Below are 12223 nucleotides of genomic sequence, written 5' to 3'. Positions count from 1 at the left end.
TTTACCTTTTAATTTTTCAATCTAAATCAAAATAAAATACAATGTCATATACGTATAATGTTAAGCAAGACACATCCCTGTAAAAATCAAGACTTCAGTGGCTGACAGGGGCAGTTGCACAGCAATATTGAAACTAGGGATAAGGACCTTTAACATTTGAATTAATATGGTACTCAAATGTACCAATAATTGGTACTTCTGTGTCTGTTCATGTGTTAATAAATATTAATTTGTTTGATAATAAAACAATTATTTTGTATTCCACATTTTAAAGAGATATACTGATAACTGTGCTTTCTAGTTTTTGTATCTTAATTTCTTACACTTCTGAGTCTCATTTACAAGTGTTATATAGTAATTTTTACCCCCTGATTGCTAATATACTTGTGGTGGTGGGGTGTGGCCTGGGAGTATGTCATCATTATATAATTTGCATGGCCATGTTCAAAAAATGTTATGTATATATATAACAAAAACTAATGTGTTATTAGGAATTAGTATTAACATATTTTTTTATATCATGTTGCTCTATTTTTCAATGACTGCTGTTTTCTTTATTACTACAATGTAACCTAGGCTGCACACACGTGCTTCCTTACTTACTACAAAAGCCTATTGCTCAAACCTCAAACTCAAAATTTTAAAACAAATAACGTAGGCGATGTTTGGTGGAACATAATTGCAGGAAATCACATGGAAGAGGAAGTGTCACTTATTGTATCGCAAAATCTTAAATAATAAATAAAATTTACAAAAATTGTTTTACTTTTTTTAATACTTGTGGCAGCCCGCTACAAGTAAATGAATATATGGTAAACACTGGTAGACTTTGCATGCAGTTGCAATTCCAAGACATTAGATGGTAGTAGTGTATAGACTACGGTGTGTTGTCTAATCAGGGATGTCTTTGCCGTGAAGCTGAAGTCTTTTTTTGCGCTCTACTGTTTATATTGTCTGTATTGAGTTTATAACACAACAGATTTTTGATTGTGCCGCGACCCTGTAAGGGACAAGCGGTAGAAAATGGATGGATGGATGGATCTTAACCAAATGTAGAGGTGTTGAAATCACCATGTAAAACCGCTAATGCTAATCAATCGCATGTCTATGACAAATCCAATGTAAATTAGCATGGAGCTAGCACATTTTGAAAATCGGAGCCTTACTTAGACTAAGACAAACTTTAATGATCCACAAGGGAAATTGTCATACACAGTAGCTCAGTTACAAAGTTTGGAGAAGGAAAATAAAACACTCACAAGGGCACAAACAGGGGACGAAAAAAATAAGTAAAAAGTAAACCAAAAATGTACTATTTCAGGAGATAATATATAACAATATAACATATATATATGACATACATATAACATAAGATATATATCCATCTATCCATCCATTTTCTACCGCTTGTCACTTTCGGGGTCACAGGGGGTGCTGGAGCCTATCTCAGCTGCATTCGGGCGGTAGGCAGGGTACACCCTGGAAAAGTTGCCACATAAAAATATACGAATAGATAAAATATAGGTAAATACAACAGAAATATATACATTATAAACAAAGGTGCGCTAATGTAGAAGCAGTCTGGTAATAGACAAATATTATCTATTACTGTACCGTACGAGTGTTTTCTATAACTTGCAACATTACCTACAGGCAGTTAGGCTGAGTCCGCTCTGTGTGCTGCTTGAGTGCTTGTTTGCCCACCGAGTGTCTACAACCGTATGTGACGTTACATGCAACAAAGGTATCAAAGGATGGCACCGTTTAATTTTATGTGAATCGATACCCTATAGTACCGACGGAATTTGTTCAGTGCCTAACAAAATACAGAATTCGGTACTCATCCTTAGTTCAAACAGTTCAAATACATACACGTTACAAATACAACATCACTAAAACAATGCGAACATGCAGAAAATGGCTGCCATCACATAAACGCTCCATTAGGAAAAGTGTCGCAACTTTCCACAACAAAACATAAATTAGCCATGCTAATCAGGGTGCTAGACTTTAAAAATGTTCCTATTTGGGATGATCAACAGGTAAAACATTGTTTAATGTCTTTACACTTGGCTGTAACATTTTTATAGTATAATAACATGGCACATTTTTACAGTCAATTGTTTAACAAAGATGAATAAATCTGTATTTTTTTGGCCAACTTCGATCAACGCTTATATCCCTGGTAGCCAAGCAAACTTTTGTGATTGCAGTATTTTCTTGTTGTGTGTGCTGTATTTGGTTTTGGATTATTTCTGTTTGGATGTTCCTGTGCGCTTGCCCCTGTCAGCCACCACACAAACATGTTGTCTAAAAATGTGTTTTTGCTAAACTTTTTTTCCTTCTAAGGAGAAACTATTATTATCGTTGTCACCTTGAGACCCTTTCCTTGAAACCTAATAATCAGGTTAGAAATCCAGGGGTAATAATCGACTCAGACTTGTACTTCAAGCAGCAGCAGTATATCCAGAATGCTGCTGCTCGAGTCCTGACTAGAACTCGGAAATATGATCACATTAGTCCCGTGCTTTGGGCATTACACCGGCTTCTTGTTGCTCAAATAATAGGCTTTAAAACAGCTCTGCTTGTGTTTAAGTCTTTTTCATGGTCTTGAGCCAGAGTATCTCTGACATGTTAGAACCATCTCGAGTTCTGAGAACCTCAAGGAGTGGTCTCCTGCGGGTGCTTAGAGATCCGGGGCCGTATTTATCAAGCGTCTTAGAGTGCCATTTTACACTTAAATCCTGTGAATTTGCGAAAATTAGTCCTACTCTCAAACTTAAAAATAAAAGCTATTTATCAACTTTCTTAAGTCTAAGAATCACTCCTACTCTCCACGATATTTAAGAGACCTTCAGAGGTGTCCTAAGTGGTTCGGAGTTGCCAGCGGGGGATGGCACTGAGGCGAGAGAGACGTGCGCGAACGTTCAGGGAGCGGAAGGATGTCCTGGCTTTGTTTGATGACGAGCAGCTGATCAAACGGTATCGTTTAGACAGAGCGGGTATTATTTTTGTCAAAGATTTAATAAGGGGCATCATCTCATCAGCAATATCACGCAGCAAAGCTTGCACAGCAGAACTAAAGGTCATCACAATGCTTCGATATCTCGCCACTGGGAAAATGAATTGGAAAGAAAAGGAAACATTTATTTTTGATTCATTGCCAATATTGTTTGTTTGTTTTGTATTATTTTGTAGTTTATTGTCAAAATATACACTCCCATTGTCCACTTAAATATTTCTAAGATATTTCTTTATTCTTAGACAAGGGATTCCCTTCCGTGATTGGTCATTTCTATGGACACAGAAATGACGTCACCTAAAATTCCGTTTACGGCACATAGTAATGTCGTAATTCAGCTCTGAGTGTGACACTTAAGATTCAGTCCTACACTTCGCTGAAAGTGTGAGTAAGACGCTTGATAACTAACTTTTAAGTGCAACTTTCAGCGAATAATTTCTTTACTCATAAGTCAACTCTTAGCAGACTTCTTAGTGAAGTGAAGTGAATTATTTTTTATATAGCGCTTTTCTCTAGTGACTCAAAGCACTTTACATAGTGAAACCCAATATCTAAGTTACGTACATTTAAACCAGTGTGGGTGGCACTGGGAGCAGGTGGGTAAAGTCTCTTGCCCAAGGACACAACAGCAGTGACTAGGATGGCGGAAGCGGGGATCGAACCTGCAACCCTCAAGTTGCTGGCACGGGCGCTCTACCAACTGAGCTATACCGCCCCTTAGGAGTAATTCTAAGACGCTTGATAAATACGGCCCCTGGAATAGTCTTCCAGAAGATGTCAGACAGGCCTCAACATTGGCAATGTTCAAACCAAGGCTAAAAACACTTATTTTAATTGTGCATATGATAACAGAAAGTGTTTTTTTTATACACTATTTGATTGATTTTAATGTGAATTATTATTCTTAACTGTTTTAATTGAAAATAATCACTAGACATTAAACCAAACATTATTAAAATGAGTTAAAACGTATTACAAAAGCCTTCACTTTAGGGTGATATTATATTTGGAAAATGGAAAGTCTATAAAATATTCAAAATATTGTTTCATTTATATATATATATATATATATACATATATATATATATATATATATATAAATATATAAATATATATATATATATATATTATATATTATTTATTATTATTATTGTCTATTGTGAGCGAACTGTGGTGCTGAATTTCCCCCAGGAATCAATAAAGTACTTTCTATTCTATTCTATTTGATGACTGGATGCAGCAAAATCATTAAATAGCTTGTACACGTTTAATAGCCATTTAGCTGTTGTTTTTGTTTTATTCCATGTACTTTAGTTTCCTATGACAAGAGTGTCACGCAGTAACCAACGCTAGCATCTCAACAAGGATCTTTAACTTACCTATGACTATTCTCAGATGTTTGAGCCTCGTTAAGACGTCCTTCTTTGGGTCCAACACTTTCTGTGTTGATTTTCTGACGTCCCCATGGGGCTTTTTGGAAAACATTCCTGAGGCTGGGGACTTTGGTGATAAATGTTAGCCAGCAAGGAAGTGCTAGCTGTAAAAGGTAGCAATTTAGACAGCTTCGGCTAGCGTTTATCGTCAAACAATAACCAAAACGTAGTTTATGCCAGCTACTCACTGACTTAGGAGTTAGCAACCTTCCACACGTATGCAAAGTAGTAGACAACTGTGTCCAAATGGACAGCGTTTATTTACACTACGCCTCATCGTTAGTAAACCGCGGCGGGTATAGCATCCATCCATTGCATCTCCTTCCCGCACCAGTCCGAAACCTTAGGGTTGAGTAGCTGCTAAGCTAGCATCACTTGCAAAACACCATTGTGGTGAAGGGAGGATAAACAATTATGCATATGACATACATTTACGACCAACAGGTACTATTTTATTATCGAGATTTAAGTGTATTAAACAACAATGCCAATCATTTTCATTTTATGTCGGCCGCAAAGATTTCAATTTATACAGGCACTCAACGATAACGCCTTTCGAGCGGTCTGTCAGTGTAGATTTCTGGGTAATGTAGTCCGCATGACCGGTTTGTTTGCTTTTAATAAGTTGGAATCATGCCGTCAAAACTACATTTCCCAAAATACTTAAAAGACCCCCGTAAATGAGATTTGTTTTTAGCATTTGCTCTAAAAAGCGGCATTGTAGACTAGGAAAATAAGTTTTGGACATATTTCGGAGAAAATCGATTTTACCTGCAGCGAACGTCCATACGCGTATACGTACGTGTGCCCTAATTTGGTATTCAGATAAGCGTCAAAATAATTTAGCGATAAGTGGTTATTTTGCTATCTAGCTAACGTGCTAATATTATTGTCGTGACGTTGTTTAGCTTTTATATGGTCCAGTTAATAGGATCAACAGCTATACCACAGGAAAATACTGTCCTTATGAAATCAAAACAACTAAAGTATTTTACAATATTCAACGTTTTCAAGGACTTTCATGACGTAAACTAGAATTGCACATCTGAATTTAAAGTAAGTTGACACATTGATGCATAATGTAAGCAAACAAAAAGTCAAAATCATAATGCAATCGTATTTATTTTGAAACAAAACTATAGTTCCTTCAAATGCTAAAATCTAGTTTAATAAACTCTTTGACAGCGAGAATTTGCTGCCATGCCGGTGCACCGCGATCGGGAGAAGAAGGAGAATACAGCAGAGGAGATGGAGGTGGAGGAGCAGGATCAGGATGGGTCTAGCTCAGAGGAGGAAGATTCAGACACTTCCTCAGTCTCAGAGGATGGCGACAGCTCAGGTGAGAATAAACATGTTTTTGGTGAAACTCAAAACAAAAGCAACCACAAGCATGACATTTGTTACTTCTGCATGTTCCAGAAATGGATGAGGAGGATTGTGAGCGGAGAAGGATGGAGTGTTTGGATGAAATGTCAAATCTGGAGAAACAGTTCACCGATCTTAAAGACCAGTAAGACCAATATCTTTTCTAAAGCTGATTTTCTGTGACATTAGTTTTAGAGAATACTTGTTTGTTAAGGCTGTATCGAGAACGCCTCACTCAGGTAAACAGCAAGCTTTCAGAGGTGGAGGCCGGCCGTGCAGCAGAATATTTGGATCCTCTGGCAGTGTTGTTGGAAAACATGCAGGTCCGCACCAAGGTGGCAGGTAATTTGAACACTCGTTCTAAAGCCTCAAACGTTTGTGCATTTGTGTTCACTTTGTCCGTCTCTTTCGTTTTTTTGTGTCAGGCATCTACAAGGAGTTGTGCTTGGAGTCTGTGAAGAATAAGTATGAGTGTGAGATCCAGGCAGCGTGCCAACACTGGGAGGTTAGGATAGGAACGCACATGTGTACACACTTTTTATGAGCTTTCCATTTTTCTTGGGCTTTTCAATAACAGTCAGGCAGTGTTAAGGGAGTATAAACGCCATACATCCATCCATTTCCTACCGCTTGTCTCTTTTGTGGTCACGAGGGGGCTGGAGCCTTTTAATTAATCAATCCAACAAAATTTCCAGGTTCGGGCATCTGGTCAGGATGCCACCCGAACGCCTCCCTCGGGAGGTGTTTAGGGCACGTCCAACCGGTCGGAGGCCACGGGGAAGACCCAGGACACGTTGGGAAGACTATGTCTCCCGGCTGGCCTGGGAACGCCTCGGGATCCCCCGGGAGGAGCTGAACGAAGTGGCTGGGGATGGGAAAGTCTGGGCTTCCCTGCTTAGGCTGCTGCCCCCGCGACCCGACCTCGGATAAGCGGAAGAAGATGGATGGATGGATGAATCCAACAAAATACACAGCCATACCATAACATCCATCCATCCATCCATTTTCTACCGCTTATTCCCTTTGGGGTCGCTGGGGGGCACTGGAGCCTATCTCAGCTACAATCGGGCGGAAGGCGGGGTACACCCTGGACAAGTCGCCACCTCATCGCAGGGCCAACACAGATAGACAGACAACATTCACACAATGCAATCCAATTCCAAAACTAAACCCGGCCCAGCAACACTCAGAACAGCAATAAACAGAGCAATTGAGAGGAGACACAAACACGACACAGAACAATCCAAAAGTAGTGAAACAAAAATGAATATTATCAACAACAGTATCACTGCGATGAGGTGGCGACTTGTCCAGGGTGTACCCCGCCTTCCGCCCGATTGTAGCTGAGATAGGCTCCAGCGCCCCCGCGACCCCAAAGGGAATAAGCGGTAGGAAATGGATGGATGGAACAACAGTATCAATATTAGTTACAATTTCAACATAGCAGTGATTAAAGATCCCTAATTGACATTATCATTAGACATTTATAAAAAAATAAAATAAATTAAAAAAAAGAACAATAGTGTCACAGTGGCTTACACTTGCATCGCATCTCATAAGCTTGACAACACACTGTGTCCAATATTTTCACAAAGGTAAAATAAGTCATATTTTTGGTTCATTTAATAGTTGAAATTGTGTGCAGACTCGCAATTTTGCCCATTCTCCGTAATTTCCCTGCACATTTTAGCCAGTCACTGACATTTTCAAATAATGCTTTGCCCCAAGTCTTTACTTCGTTGTTTACAATTAAAGACTTTCATTCATTCACTATTTATCAAGAGTAGCCAATGTACAGCTGGTATACAAAGTGTCATTTCTATAGTAATGTCCTTTAAGATTATTTGTATCGTTTACTCGTCTTGAGCATTAATTATTTAAAACCGTAAAGGCTGAGATAGTCTTGTCCTTGCAGTAATACAGATGTACCTTGGTGTGGCTGAATAAAGCCTATTTTGCAAATTTTTGTGTGCCATGTTGGTAAAACCCTTTTCTTAGTCTTTTTGTTTATATTTGTTCAGTAAATACTGTTTCCCTTTTGTAATTAGAGAGGTAAAATCACAACAATTCATTGCAACTTTGACTTCCCCCTTAAATTTATTGCAACAAACCCCTAAAAAGTATTTACTTTGCACTGCAATTTTGACAACTTCTGCAAATTTAAGCATCTTAAATAATGCCCGCCAGATCCGGGGTGGACTGGTAAATTAGTCAATGTTCAACACGTTTAATTTAAGATGCAAATCAACCATTTTTTTGTTAAATTTGTTGAAATGCTGTTTTTGGGGTGTTATTATTACAAAAAAGACTTGACACTGATTACGAATCTATGAAATTAAAAAAATAAGCCTTAAATTGTTGCAACGTTTGAAAATGCTGCAGCGAAATGAGGAATTTTAGGCCGTAACAATCACGACAAAAAAGCCAGCAAAGTCCTGGGGGGACTGAAATCTCTTTCTAACATCACCTTCTCCAATAAATGCTGTATTAATGGTTTGGGTGCACAAGCAGAAAATGAAATGCAGGCTTTGTTCTGAAATGGGTTTTTTTGTGCAGAGTGAAAAGCTGCTACTGCTTGACACAGTTCAAAGTGAGCTGGAGGAGAAGATCAGAAGACTGGAGGAAGACAGACATAGCATTGATATAACATCAGGTAATATGCATACTCCATTTATATTTCCATGCTTTTTTTCTCTCCCATAAAAGACTCCTACAGCGTCTTCTACAATTACATGCTGCTTGACACTCAACATTAAGCATTTTCTATGTCCATCAGAGCTGTGGAATGATGAGTTATCAGGGAGGAAGAAAAGAAGAGACGCTTTAAGTCCTGATAAGAAGAGGAGACGGCCTTCAGTGGTGTCTGATATCCTTCAACTATTAATGCATCTGTTTTAGTTGATGCTGACCACCATTGTCCTTAACCCTGCATACGCCCTTATATAGTCTACATGCTTCCTGATTTGGACATTTTGGAGGACTGGACAGCTATTAGAAAGGTAGGCCCAGGTCTTGATTTTAGTTCATTCAAGCTTAATTTTTAAAGATGCATTTGTGTTTGTTGTCATCCAGGCTGTTGCCACACTGGGCCCTCACAGAGGGAAGGTGGACTCTGACAACGCCGGCTTCCCATTCAGAACGGACAGAAACCGACCTATTCTCAACTGTTGAGACAGAAGCAACTCCACAGATGTGATCCCGGACACATGCGCAACACAACCTTTTGTACCAACACAAAACACACACACAAAAAAACGTCAATCAGCTAGCGCACATGTGAGAACCATGTGAGTAAGCTGGAAGACACCAGTTGCAGACTGACTCGCTTTAAAGAAAAAGTTAGTTTCTACTAGGGCCCAAAACAGGACAGCAAATTATTGGTTTCATTGCAAAATATGAGAACAGGAACAAGATTCTCAATGAGCATATTCTTCCTAAATGTGATCATGTTTAATAATCCTATTGAAATGTACATGTTTCCATGAGGATTTCAACAGTTAGCTCAATGTGACTCACTATGCTCAGGTCAGCTCAACACCTTTTCCCTGTTTATTTAGTTGTCACACGATTCCAAATAAGTGGAATATTTGACAATTTGCCTCAGCATTTTGCTCAACAGCGTCTATGTGAACAGTGACATTTATCCTCAAAGCAGCTGCTCATGTGATGCAGGGAATGGTTTCAGGGATGCTTTGCGTTTGTTTGTTTTTTATAACGAGCATCTGGTTTGTCATGATGTCTGTATTTCAAGTTACAAAACAGTTCTTGGATTTAATTATGCGTCTGTTCCAAAAAAAAAAATCTAACCACTTTCTTTGCTGGGCTAAGAAAATGTGTAATTTCTTTTATTTTGGGGGGACACTTTCATGTTGTAATTCTCCAATTTTCCCCTCCAATCACAAACTCATTACATAAATTTGATAGTCCTTGCAAATGTAAAGTTGTTTTTATGCACTAAATTAGTCTGATTTCTTCTGCTTGATTCCTTTTAGCGCAGATGTATGTATTGCTTTTCCGGCTGACCTATGACATCACACCAAAACAAGGCATCTTGGTGTACCGAATGTCCGCTGTAATACCGGGACAGATTACAATTATTACGTCTCTTTTGGCTATGCTGATGTTAACTAGCAGACAACATCAAAAAATCATCTGAGCTTGTGCCACTAATTTGACACCACTACCAAAAAGGAGTTGATGGATGCGGGTCCGAAGCAAAGACATTATATAATGGGAGAGAGTTGTTTGGAAGGATTCTTCAGACAGCGAATGGAAAGAAAACATTGACTGGCTCTAAGTTCGTTTGTTAGGAGGATTGATGGAAGTACTTTAGATCTGGAAGAATAGACCGTTCGTGCCCTGATACCGCTTCAAATGAGGTTTGCTATTGTTCTGGATACATTTGCGCGGAATGCAGTTATTGCAAATCAATTTGGAGTGCACAAATGCAGCGTGAAGAGGTTTATGTACGCTTTATTCTTTGCCTTGTAAAACACCTGCAGTGCTTCATTCTCCTCCATGATCTCACTTGTATTTTGTTTCTGGGGTCCGAATGAAGCCGGCGTTCACCATTTCCTTGGCTACCTTCTTAAATAAATCTGTTTCTTTTTTTCCCCTTCCATCGATGCACTTCAAAATGTTTCGTTATTTTCATTTGTGAAGCAAATAAGCAGTCACCTCTTTTTTCCAGTTGATGCCTATGCTTTGATTGAATGAGGTGGCGACTTGTCCAGGGTGTACCCCACCTTCCGCCCGTATGCAGCTGAGATAACCCCGAAAAGGACAAGCGGTAGAAAATGGATGAAGTATCGCTTCACGCGAAACGGAAGGGGGCGCCAACCTGCAGAATGTTAAAAAAAAAAAACTAACAATTTTTGTAAAATGCGCACCCTGTACACTTAATTTGAACATCCATCCATTTTCTACCGCTTGTCTCTTTCGGGGGCCGCGGGGGGTGCTGGAGCCTATATCAGCTGCATGGAACATTTTCTTAAAAAAACAATCCAACCTATGACGTGACGTATTTAATTCAAATACGTCACGTCATAGGTTAGATTGGAGGCACTTGAAGAAAAATGGGATACATGGTCGAGTCGCCAGAAGAAAGCCATCACTCCAAATTACTTTGTTCCAGAAGTTTTGAGGCTTGTCTCTGTGCTGTTTGGCGAAATGTAAGCGGGATACTTGCGCAGAAATGGCTTTCTTCTGGCGACTCGACCATGCAGCCCATTTTTCTACAAGTGCCTCTATTGTGCATCTTGAAACAGCCACACCACAATTTTTCAGATAGTCCTGTATTTCAGCTGAAGTTATTTGTGGATTTTTCTTTGCATCTCAAACAATTTTCCTGGCAGTTGTGGCTGAAATCTTTGCTGGTCTACCTGAATCCCTCATTTTCCACTTCTTAATCAGCTTTTGAACACTGCTGATTGACATTCTCAATTCCTTGGATATCTTTTTATACCCCTTTCCTGTTTTATACTGGTCAATTACCTTTTCTTGCAGATCCTTTGACAATTATTTTACCTTCCCCATTACTCAGACTCCAAAAACATCTGTGCAGCACTGGATGAAAGATGCAATGGTCTGTCAGAAGCTCAGAAACTCACTGACCTTTTATACACACATAAATTACAAACAAACATGTCACAGGTGAGGATTTGAACCTTGATTAGCCATTCAAACCTGTTTGTGTCAACATTTGTGCATGTTATCAGATCAAAGTCACTGGGGTATGTAAACTTTTGATCAGGGTCATTTGGGTACTTTCTTGTGCCATTTTGATTTAAAAAGAGTAAACACAGTTGTTTGCCAATAAATAGCTTCACACAACCATTAAGCACGAGTGGAAGAAAGGTTTTTGTGTTATCATTCATATTCTCTGCAGAATGGCCAAGAAATCATAAATTCTCCCAGCGTATGTAAACTTACGAGCACAACTGTATACACACACATCATATATATATATATATATATATATATATATATATTCATTTGAATACATATATACACACACACTATTACAAAATGTTATACAAATTCACTTATATGCCTATTTTGGACCTTAAGTTAGTTTGGATGCAAAAAACTAATTTAACATACATTAGCAAACCTTTCTGACACAATTCTCAAAGGTACATGTCGCTTATGAAAGCAGTACATTAACGCTGCACGACCCAGGGGACTGTGACTTTGTCAAGGGTGCAATTTGCTATTACATTCTTAACAGTGTTGGAGCAGGAAGGGGCTAGGGGCAAGTTTGTGGTAAAAATTCATATGAAGCGTCCTGTCATTCAATAATTGATATTTTACATGTTCCTCTTCCCTTCATTCCCAGATTTGGTCCCCGGCCGCCAGCCCTGGTTATATTTGGAAACTGAGGATCCATGGAGAAACGGATACA

General features: G+C 38.9%; 2 protein-coding genes across 8 annotated transcripts in view; one reads left to right on the top strand and one right to left on the bottom strand.

Moving 5' to 3' along the window:
• ralgapa1 (Ral GTPase activating protein catalytic subunit alpha 1) overlaps positions 1-4985 on the bottom strand; it is a 130714-nt gene extending 125729 nt beyond the window's left edge. For 3 of the 6 annotated variants that reach the window (XM_061968408.1, XM_061968409.1, XM_061968410.1), the window contains exon 1: positions 4402-4985. In XM_061968408.1, coding sequence (XP_061824392.1) covers positions 4402-4507 — 106 coding nt within the window. In that variant the 5' untranslated portion in view covers positions 4508-4985. The remainder of the gene's footprint in view (positions 1-4401) is intronic. The other 3 variants (XM_061968411.1, XM_061968412.1, XM_061968413.1) reach the window with 3 other exon arrangements.
• A 148-nt stretch (positions 4986-5133) lies between these two features.
• Positions 5134-10439, top strand: brms1la (BRMS1 like transcriptional repressor a). 2 transcript variants are annotated; one of them, XM_061968405.2, is made up of 9 exons: positions 5134-5511; positions 5641-5794; positions 5875-5965; positions 6035-6162; positions 6246-6325; positions 8377-8473; positions 8597-8686; positions 8755-8819; positions 8893-10439. In XM_061968405.2, the coding sequence occupies exons 2-9, from the start codon at positions 5656-5658 to the stop codon at positions 8989-8991; spliced, it is 789 nt and encodes a 262-aa protein (XP_061824389.1). In that variant the 5' UTR covers positions 5134-5511; positions 5641-5655; the 3' UTR covers positions 8992-10439. The 2 variants fall into 2 exon arrangements, with proteins under 2 accessions (XP_061824389.1, XP_061824391.1); XM_061968407.1 differs by having other exon boundaries at positions 5151-5253.
• The last annotated feature ends 1784 nt before the right edge of the window (positions 10440-12223 follow it).

The sequence above is a fragment of the Nerophis lumbriciformis genome, linkage group LG08, assembly GCF_033978685.3.
Source record: "Nerophis lumbriciformis linkage group LG08, RoL_Nlum_v2.1, whole genome shotgun sequence".
Lineage (NCBI taxonomy): Eukaryota > Metazoa > Chordata > Actinopteri > Syngnathiformes > Syngnathidae > Nerophis > Nerophis lumbriciformis.
The sequence above is the reverse complement of the archived record's forward strand: the minus strand, read 5'-3'. Positions and strand labels throughout refer to the sequence as shown.